Source organism: Triticum urartu, chromosome 5A, assembly GCF_056163025.1.
Source record: "Triticum urartu cultivar PI428250 chromosome 5A, HENAU_Tu73, whole genome shotgun sequence".
Lineage (NCBI taxonomy): Eukaryota > Viridiplantae > Streptophyta > Magnoliopsida > Poales > Poaceae > Triticum > Triticum urartu.
Genome location: NC_141877.1, coordinates 224,119,002 through 224,128,805, shown reverse-complemented (window position 1 = coordinate 224,128,805; position 9,804 = coordinate 224,119,002). Strand labels below are relative to the sequence as shown.

General features: G+C 43.0%; 1 protein-coding gene across 1 annotated transcript; it reads left to right on the top strand.

The window, feature by feature from the left end:
• The first annotated feature begins 2,392 nt into the window (after positions 1 to 2,392).
• Positions 2,393 to 6,562, top strand: LOC125508515 (SNARE-like superfamily protein). The gene is made up of 6 exons (XM_048673242.2): positions 2,393 to 2,632; positions 2,721 to 2,819; positions 2,912 to 2,962; positions 4,317 to 4,490; positions 5,023 to 5,082; positions 6,236 to 6,562. The coding sequence occupies exons 1-6, from the start codon at positions 2,630 to 2,632 to the stop codon at positions 6,275 to 6,277; spliced, it is 429 nt and encodes a 142-aa protein (XP_048529199.1). The 5' UTR covers positions 2,393 to 2,629; the 3' UTR covers positions 6,278 to 6,562.
• The last annotated feature ends 3,242 nt before the right edge of the window (positions 6,563 to 9,804 follow it).

The window sequence follows — 9,804 nt, the reverse complement described above, 5'->3', positions numbered from 1 at the left end:
AGCTGGACACCACGCCCTAAAATCATCCAAATTCCCATCCAGATTTGACAGGGCTCCGGTATATCGTGGATTTCCAGAGATTCCTCCATCGGAACTCGACGAAATTTTCCAGGGTTGTTGTAGACTCAATTCCGCACAATTCCACCAAAGCGATCGTCAAAGCGATACTCGAGGAGGTGGTGGTGGCAGATACGAGTTCGCTGTCCAGAAAAACAGCACGGTCGCTTGAGGGCAATGTTGACGTTGAGCCCCCGAGCTCCATAGATGATTCCTCCGTGATCTTGATAGAGATCGGAGTTGATGTTTGATGAAGGCCCTCGTCCGGACATGGTGATCCGAACACGGGGCGCAATTCTTGGTCGAACCAAGGTGACCAGTCGAGCTGGTGACGAAGATGCCAAAGTCGCAGTTGATCTGCAGGCGAGCCATCGATCCTTTTGTCGATCACACAGCGGAACTCTTAATGAAAGCACCAATGTCGGTGTCAAAACCGGCGGACCTCGGATAGGGGGTCCCGAACTGTGCGTCTAGGATCGATGGTAACAGGAGACAAGGGACACAATGTTTTACCCAGGTTCGGGCCCTCTTGATGGAGGTAAAACCCTACGTCCTGCTCGATTAATATTGATGATATGGGTAGTACAAGAGTAGATCTACCACGAGATCAAGGAGGCTAAACCCTAGAAGCTAGCCTATGATATGATTGTTGTATATATTGTATATCTATCGACTAGCCTGACCTTAGTTTATATAATGCACCGGAGGCCTAGGATAACAAGAGTCCTAGCCGAATACGCCGGTGGGGAGAAGTCCTTGTCTTGATCGCCAAGTCTTGTGGAATCTTCCTTGTATGCGGCAGCCGTCCGAACTGGCCCATGAGTATACGGCCACGGGGGTCCTCGGCCCAATCTAATAGATTGGGAGACGACGTGGTGAGTACCCCCTAGTCCAGGACACCGTCAATTCCCTTTCATTAGCCCGGCAGATGCCCACACTTGACTCTCTTGCCTCACTCTTCCTAGTAGAAACTCTATTGAAGGGCGCGCTGAAATCATAGTGGTATATGTAATGATATTTTTAGAACGACAAGTATGTCCAAGATGACATAATGTGTCGTAACACAATGAGAACACCGAATAATGAGTTGATGATTTTGCACTGCGAAAAAGCATGCCATGAATTTGAAATAGGCTAGAACAGAAAGACGAGGATAATTGAATGGACATAAACCAAATTAAGAAAGAAGACGTCAAACGAGTGAAAGGAAGAACACAAATCATGTGAAAAAAGAAGACTAGTGAAAGTTGACACTGAAGTAGATGCACCCAGGAAAAAGGTAAATAGTAACAATGGAGGGGGGGGGGCGGGAATACAATTGAAAACAATAACCGGTTGAATAATAAAGAATAAATTGAAATATGATGAAAAGATGAAGAGAATGTACACGAACAATGACATGGAGAAAGCGGTTGGACTAAGTATTAGCACAAAATGAACACGTACATTGTGTTTCAAATAAAACATGTATATTTCGTTGTATTGATGGGTTTAAATTTTTTTATCTCTTTTTCACATAATTTATTCCAAAAAAAAATTCATGATCACAACACAGATGAACACGGTTATGTGCTATTTAATGTGGAACGTGTTTTTTAAAATTTTACAGAAGTGTGAACCACCTGTGAATTAGAAGGACAGTGGTATTCCTAGCCACTAGGGTTCATGTCCTAGACTTGCCATTGGTGATTGTGGCGGAGCTTGACAAAGCTAGACGGGGAGGAAGGGGCAAAACACAAAATCTGAATTTTATGGGGCGCAAAACACAGAACTGTCACTAATGTGTGCTCTCTCTTGAATTTTTTCGTCACAAATATGCAAAACTTGAAGGGGTCACGACCACTATGCTTCGTCAGTGATTAGTGCTCATATTTTTTGAATTTATTTCAGATCTTTCGGCCATGTGGGTTCAATGGAAGGAAACGTTTTTTTTCAACTATGAAGACGTCTAGCGAATCAATCTGTGGTTGAGTTGATTAGGTGGACAGTGGTATCCCCAACCCAGTAGGGTTCAAATCCTGGTGATCGCATTATTCTTGGATTTATTTCAGGATTTCCGGCGATGCGCTTTCAGTGGGAGGAGACGTTCCCGTCGACGATGAGGCGCCTACGGTGACTTCGTAAATCTCAAGATGATATGCCGGCTCAGTCTCTCGGAGGTGCTCGTAGGGGTAGGATGTGCGTGTGTGCGTTCATAGGGGTGAGTGTATGCGCGTGTATATGAGCGCTTGTGTCTGTACTGATGCTCAAAAAAAACTATGAAGACGTCTATAATGATTTTGTTAATTTTAAGATGATGTATGGATTGAGTCTTTTTAAGGTGCTAGTAGGTATGGGTTGCGTGCATACGAGCGGCTGCGTAAAAAAGAATTCACAGAAGTTAAATTAACGCATGCAAGAGCAATACTGGCGTGGTTGGAGAGGAAGCCGAGGCACCACTTTTCAACGGTGAACCCACCCACAGCTCATTCTGCATAACCCAACAAACCAAGCAACACAAATCCGATTCATTCCCCTCCCAAGCTCCAATCCCGCGAATTCTCAAGCGTGGTCGTCATCATCATCACCCAGCATGGTACGGATCGTTCTCGCGTTCCACTCCGCCGGGTTTCCTCTCCGGGATCTGACATTCTTCCGTCCGATCTTTGCTCGCCTCTTTGCAGATCCGTTTCATCCTGTTGCAGAATCGGCAGGGGAAGACGCGGCTGGCCAAGTACTACGTCCCGCTCGAGGACTCAGAGAAGCACAAGGTTGAGTATGAGGTGAGCGGAGCCAGGGCCAGCCCATTTAGCCGTAGAGAAAGATTCTATCTGATTAGGGTGTTGTTGATCTGTGTTGTTCCTCTGTATCCCAGGTGCATCGGCTGGTCGTCAACAGGGACCCCAAGTTCACTAACTTCGTTGAGGTGATTGAATTCTTGATCCTGATTTGAGGCCAAACAGCTGTATATGCGCAAGCGAAATTAGCTTAGATATCGTTTTTTTTGCTTTGGTCTGAAGCAATTTAGACCAGGGCTCTGAGTTCTTGATCTGATCAAAAGGTAGAATAAGTTTAGTCGCTGTAGAATTGTGGATACTGTTGTACTCCCTCCGTTCCGAATTACTTGTCGCAGGTATGGATGTATCTAGATGTATTTTAGTTCTAGATACATCCATTTCTGCGATGAGTAATTTGGAATGGAGGGAGTACAAAGGTACATTGAATCGCGGTTAGAAAAGGTTGTGCCTTGTGGCCTAGCTGTTCTTTGGTTAGATGCAACTACACAAGCATCTGCAGGTTGAATGCAGTAGTTGTAGAGAAGACACTGAATGCTATACTGCTGGGTTCATAGTTCATACTACATCTGTTGTTGTTTGCACATTTTGCTGGGTTTGCTAAAAGCGTAATTTTTATCATTATAGTTGGTACATAGTTTGTGAGTGGTTCCTGATATATGCTATTGCTAGATGTCAAGCTAATGGGTTCTTGATACTTGCTTATTGTAAATTTTCCTTTAGTGAATCCATTCTAATTCCTTTGCTGCCATGCGTGCATCGGTGAATAGCAGGATAACTGTAGGATCCAAATTGAGATGGCATGTCCAGTTTCCAAATTTACATACGCAGAAGATCTTTCAGGAGCATCAATTGTGTTGTCTTACACTGATAGATATGTGAATATCCGATGAAAACAGTTGTATATTGTATCCGTGTACAACCTCTGTTCTGGATCACGAAGACGGGGCTTTTACCTTTATACTGCATGCGTGTTTTTCATTTGTTGTTATGATCCCCTTGGCTGCTCGTCCTTAATCCGTTCATATCCCACTTATAATTACAAAGTCAGTAGTATGGTAAGCTTGGAAAGGAAACCCCTAAAAACAGGGTGAAGAGATAGATAGGTTTGGCTCTGAAATTTTGAAAGATAAAGAGTCATCTGCTAACTGATTTCAAACAGTCAAAGAATCCAAGTAATAAAATACCATAAATGCCTTGGGCATTATCTTGAATGATAATTTGTTCATTTCGTTGACGATTCTCAGTTACCACTAGGTACGTTTACTTAATGAGGTAGTGTTTGGTTTCGACAATGAGTAACATTCTGAATATGCAAGTTAATAATAATACTGTTAGATGACTAAGGTAGAAATTCTAAGCCTCTTAAACACCACACTGTATATGCTCCTAGTGAATTAACCTATTCAATCTATGGACATATCTGTAAGAAACTGCTATCAAGTGGGGAGCAGGCAAAATCTAATTGGATGTTTTTTCATGCAGTTCCGTACGCACAAAGTTATCTACAGGAGATATGCAGGACTATTTTTCTCAATATGTGTAGATATCACGGATAATGAGTTGGTATACTTGGAATGTATCCACTTATTTGTGGAGATATTGGACCATTTCTTCAGCAACGTGTGTGAACTTGATTTAGTATTTAACTTCCACAAGGTAACATGGGAATAGCTATTTCAAAACTGTTTATATTACCTCACTCGTGTTGAAAGAAAAAGATGGAAGTTACTCAGCTGGTAGTGTATTTGTTTAAATATTCATTTACTGGGCAAGTTTTGCCTTGAAACATAGCTTTTTTTTTTTGCCGGAAACCATGAAACATAACTTGACAAGGGTAGGCAGCTATTCTATAGTTGGATACAGATTTGTCCTTCTGCTCGCATGATTTCAAATTCCTTCCTGTCAGCCATATAGTTTACACTCAACCCTTGGTAAATTTGGTCAAGATTCAAACTGTATTTGCATTAGACAGTAATCCATTCTAAAGTCTAAACTGGACCTGGAAAGAGGAAACATTTTAAAGTTGATTTTAGGTGTAATCTGAACCAAGTTTGACCGATTATACTTCTAATTTCTTTATATTTTTAAATCGAACATATTTGAAGATCTTCTAAATTTTGAATAAATTGTTCTTGTGGCTGGGAATCATTTATAATTTTGAATTCATTATTTATCATGTTTTCTCTAGGTTTACTTGATATTGGATGAGTTTATTCTCGCTGGAGAGCTGCAAGAAACAAGCAAAAAGGTACCTCATCTATCATCTCTTATCTTACTCCTATAAAAAGCTGAGTCGGTGATGATGGCCATCCTTCATTTACAACCGTTCGATTTACATCCAACGCATCTGAGACAAACTATGTCAGTTTTACAAAAAGACCTCCGCACTCCACTACTCGTTTGTAGATAACCCCCTGCCTCTCACCTCATCTAGCCATCTCATGACAAAATAAGAAGAATCTGGAGAGGTCGCTGCTCTTGGTGTCGTCTGCCCCCAACGCCTCTCATGCCTTCGCTTGGGCCGCATTGCCGACCACCACCATGACCCCCTCCTCCTCGCCATCTCCTCTGCCCCCTTCCAAGTCATCCCGAGTTACATTCATAGCTGTCTAGAAAAAATAAACAAGATCAATACTCAAAAAATATTTTTTGAAGATCATTTTTTGCAAAGCACAATAAGTGTTATTTCTTCATGAAGTTTTGGGTGCAGGTTGAACACTTGAACGCTTTTGTTTGCAAAAGATATTTTTTTAATCTATTTTCGTACATTTACTATTCACCCGTATGCTTGTGAGCTCTAGAGAAGAATGAATATCTGAAGAAACCTATCGATATTTGTTAAACATGAGATGACCCGGATCAATGCATTTCGGTGTTGCGTGCAACGCACGGGCATCTTACTAGTAATATTATATATTTGGTGACGGAAATCAACTAGCAATTACTGCACACATTTTTAGTGGCTTAATTCCCTAGCTATCTTCTTAGCACCGACAACGGTTTTTAGAATGTTTTGTTACACTGCATTTTGTGCTGAGTCGACATACTCTGATACTAAATCCCCCTATTTGTAAGATGCATGTTAAAGTACACTAACACTACAGTTGCATCTGTATTATATCATCACAGAATGAACAATAAGCAAAAGTACGGTTTGATTGAAAGTACTCCCTCTGTAAACAAATATAAGAGCGTTTAGATCACTAAAATAGTTATCTATATGCTCTTATATTTCTTTGCGGAGGAAGTATCTATGTAGCCTCACATCGATGCTTTCTTGTTTACACCTTGTCTTCTGAGAGCTTGTGGGACGCCAAACTTGACATCGAAAATGATAAGATACTCTTTTTATCTGTACGGAGAACTCAGATGCTGCTTGACATCGCTTGTGTTTTCTTCAGGCGATTATAGAGAGAATGGGTGAACTTGAGAAGCTGGATTAAGAAGAAACTGTGTTGCCAGCGTGCATGGGGAGATAACTAAACGCAAGAGCAAAACCCATTCCTTCTGCCATGTCGAAGAATTTTCTCCGTTTGTACAATTCTGTTGTAGCTGTTATTATGATTACCCCTGGTTCACCAACTTTCTTTATGGCTGCCTTCTAGAAAAAACATTATGATGGTTGCTTGGTGGGGTTCGTTGTGGATCGTTCTGTAACTAGGTGCCATGGAATTCCTTGCCATCTTTGCGCATTTCATTAGCAATCATGATGGCAGTCTTTTTTCCAATCATTAGAGCATGCATGTCTAGAGCACCCACGATGTTTGAAGCAATCTGTTGCACTATTCCTTGGGCTAAAGATCGCAATGATGTCGTTTCACCACTTGGGAATAGTATCACAGATCGTCAAAACACCTTATCTTACTTATCTTATTAGATGGTTCAGAGCGTCTCAAGCTGTGAACATGCATATACAGGCTCAAGCAATAACATCGATTGCATCAATCTCTTTCTGTTTCCTTCTAACACGGTATCAGCCTAATCGATCCAAATCCTAGCCATCGCTGTCGCTTCCACTTCGTGCCGCCCCGGGGCGGTCGATCTCCCATGATCGTCACCGGGGGCCACACAACCCGTAACCAGGGTTCATCCGTCGACCGCGTTGATTGTCTGTCCTAAAGAGTCATTTTCCCAATGTTTTGATTAGGGTTTTGTCTCTCGCCGATTGATTGATCTGTATTCTTTTTTGGTTTTCTTGATTCGTAGATCGGTTTGCGCCGCCCGCAGTCGTCCGTCGTCTACAACACTTCTACTTCATCGACATCTTCATGGTCTCGTGCTAAAAAGTGCCCCGGGCTCCATGCATGTCGCGTGAGCGTCCTGGTACGGCAGCGGCGCCCATCATCTGCCCAGATCAGCTGCATCACGGCGTCCCCGGCTGATCGTCATCGCATCAGCTACGGCGGCCGCTCGCACCATTATGTGCGCCTCGTGGCTTTGTTGCTAGCACGTCAAGTTGTGCATGATGACTCGCGTCATGGCCTGGACAACCACACGTGTTGCATTGTGTGCTGGTGTACGTTGCAGCCCGGCGTGTACGTGTTTTCGTTCGGCCGCATGAGTCCGTGAAGATCGTTCCCAGTACACGTGTCTCTACATCGATCGAGCAACGGGCTGTAGCTGCATCATCTCTTCGACTGCAATGTCGCCGTCCCATGATTCTTTCCATGACTGCATCGACCCTCGTGCTCATTGTATTTCTATATATATATGCCAATAAGGCTTAAGCAATAACATCGATTCCACCAATTCCTTTCTATTCCCTTCTAACAGACTGGAGAGAATCGCTAGAGGGACCCGTTTGATGACGATGGAGCATGTGAATGCTTTTTACATTGGATTCACTACTTCTTTTATGCTTCACCATTGCCTCGATGGTCTGTCTTGTTGTATGGAAGCAAAGTCGAACTATGTTGGTTGCAAAATTGATGTAGGTAGAGACCTAAAGCAACACAAAGTTTTGGAGGAGCAACTCCACCCTGCTGCTATAAAGTGTACAACACTAGAGTTGAAGGTTCAACGTGTTGCGCCAGAAATCGCTCTAGAGGTGGATGCAGGCCAATATGGCAACATGAGTTCAATTCAGAACTCCTAGAGCACAAAATCTACTCCAAGATCTTAGATAAGAACACCAAGTTCTATTATACGCAGTGGGGGTACATAGTCTGATTACAAACTTGAGAAGAGGACCTCTATTTATATTAGGGAAAACCTTCACATACTTCTACTTATGGCTAGAACACTCTAAAAAACATTACTTAAGATTCACCATTCTACTCATAGCTAGAAGACTCTCGAAAACTGTAGCCAGGGTTGAGAAAAGAAAAGAAATACTAGAATACAATAGAAGTATCTAGAAGTAGCCAAACAATTTTGACAAATGATTATATTTTTATTTTCCTCATCTATTGTTCCTCATCATTCTCCCTTGGATGTTTCGAACTCGCCCTCGAGTTATCTTCATAGAGCGCTTCTTTTGGACGGTAGAGGGTCAAGTCTGCAACATTAAAAGTGTTGGATATACCCATGTCGCTTGGAAGATCCATCACATAATCATTATCATTTATCTTGCTCATGATAGAGAAGGGCCCATACTTTCGCTGCCTAAGCTTTCCTTTAACACCTAAAGGCAGTCTCTTTTTTCGAAGGTAGACCATCACCTTATCACCAATTTGGAATGATTTCGGCCTTCTTTTGCAGTCAGCAAGTTGTTTATATTTCTGATTTTGTGCTTCCAAAACACCACAAATCTCTTCAAATAACTCAATGTAATTATTAGCAAAGGATAATGCTGATTTTGGGTTTTCCTTTGATGGTAGCTTCACAAGGTCCACCACTTATGTTGGAACTTTAGTGTAGACAATGGAAAAAGGACTCCTTCCCATGGATCTATACTTGGAGTTATTGTAGGAGAACTTTGCAAGAGATAAAGCCAAATTCCATTGTCCCTTTCTTTCTCCACAGATGCAACGGATTAGAATACTGATGTCTACTACACAATTTATTCTTGTAGACTCGTGTTGGGCCTCCAAGCACAGAGTTTTTTTAGGACAATAGCAATTTTTCATCAAGTGGATGACCTAAGGCTTATCAATCTGTGAGAGGCATAGGATAAAAATGGTCTCTTTGAAACAACCCTGCAATCAAATATAAGAAATCTCTTGTGTCCTCAACACACCAAATACAATAGTAAATTGTATAGGTGCACTAGTTCGGCGAAGAGATGGTGATACAAGTGTAGTATGGATATTACATATAGGTTTTTTGTGTTGGGGAACGTAGCATGCAATTTCAAAAATTTACCTACGATCACACAAGATCTATCTAGGAGATGCATATCAACGAGAGGGGGAGAGTGTGTCCACGTACCCTCGTAGACCGAAAGCGGAAGCGTTAGTTTAACACAGTTGATGTAGTCGAACGTCTTCTCGATTCAACCCATCAAGTATCGAACGTACGACACCTCTAAGTTCTGCACACGTTCAGCTCGATGACGTCCCTCGAACTCTTGATCCAGCAAGGTGTCAAGGGAGAGTTCCGTCAGCACGACGGCGTGATGACGATGATGGTGAAGTGATCCACGCAGAGCTTTGCCTAAGCACTACGACAATATGACCGGAGGAGTAAACGGTGGAGGGGGGCGCCGCACACGGCTTGAAACAATTGATGTGTGTTAGAGGCGCCCCCGTCTCAGTATATAAAGGAGGGAAAGGGGAGGAGGCCGGCGTAGGGGCGCCCCAAGTGGGAGGAGTCCCACTTGGGCTCCTAGTCCAATTCGCCCCCCTTCCTTTTATCGAAGGGGGAAAGGGGGAAGGAGAGGGAGAGGGAGAAGGAGAAGGAAAGGGGGGGCGCCGCCCCCTCCCCTAGTCCAATTCAGACTCCTCCCTTGGGGGGGGGGAGGGCGCCACCCTTGTGAGCTAGCTTGACTCCCTTCTATGGCCCATGTGACCCATATCTTCCCTCCGGGGGG

Coding starts and splice junctions, on each gene's coding strand:
- LOC125508515 (XM_048673242.2), top strand. Junction 2,963..4,316: donor AGTTCACTAACTTCGTTGAG/GTGATTGAATTC, acceptor TTTTTCATGCAG/TTCCGTACGCACAAAGTTAT. Junction 4,491..5,022: donor TAGTATTTAACTTCCACAAG/GTAACATGGGAA, acceptor TGTTTTCTCTAG/GTTTACTTGATATTGGATGA.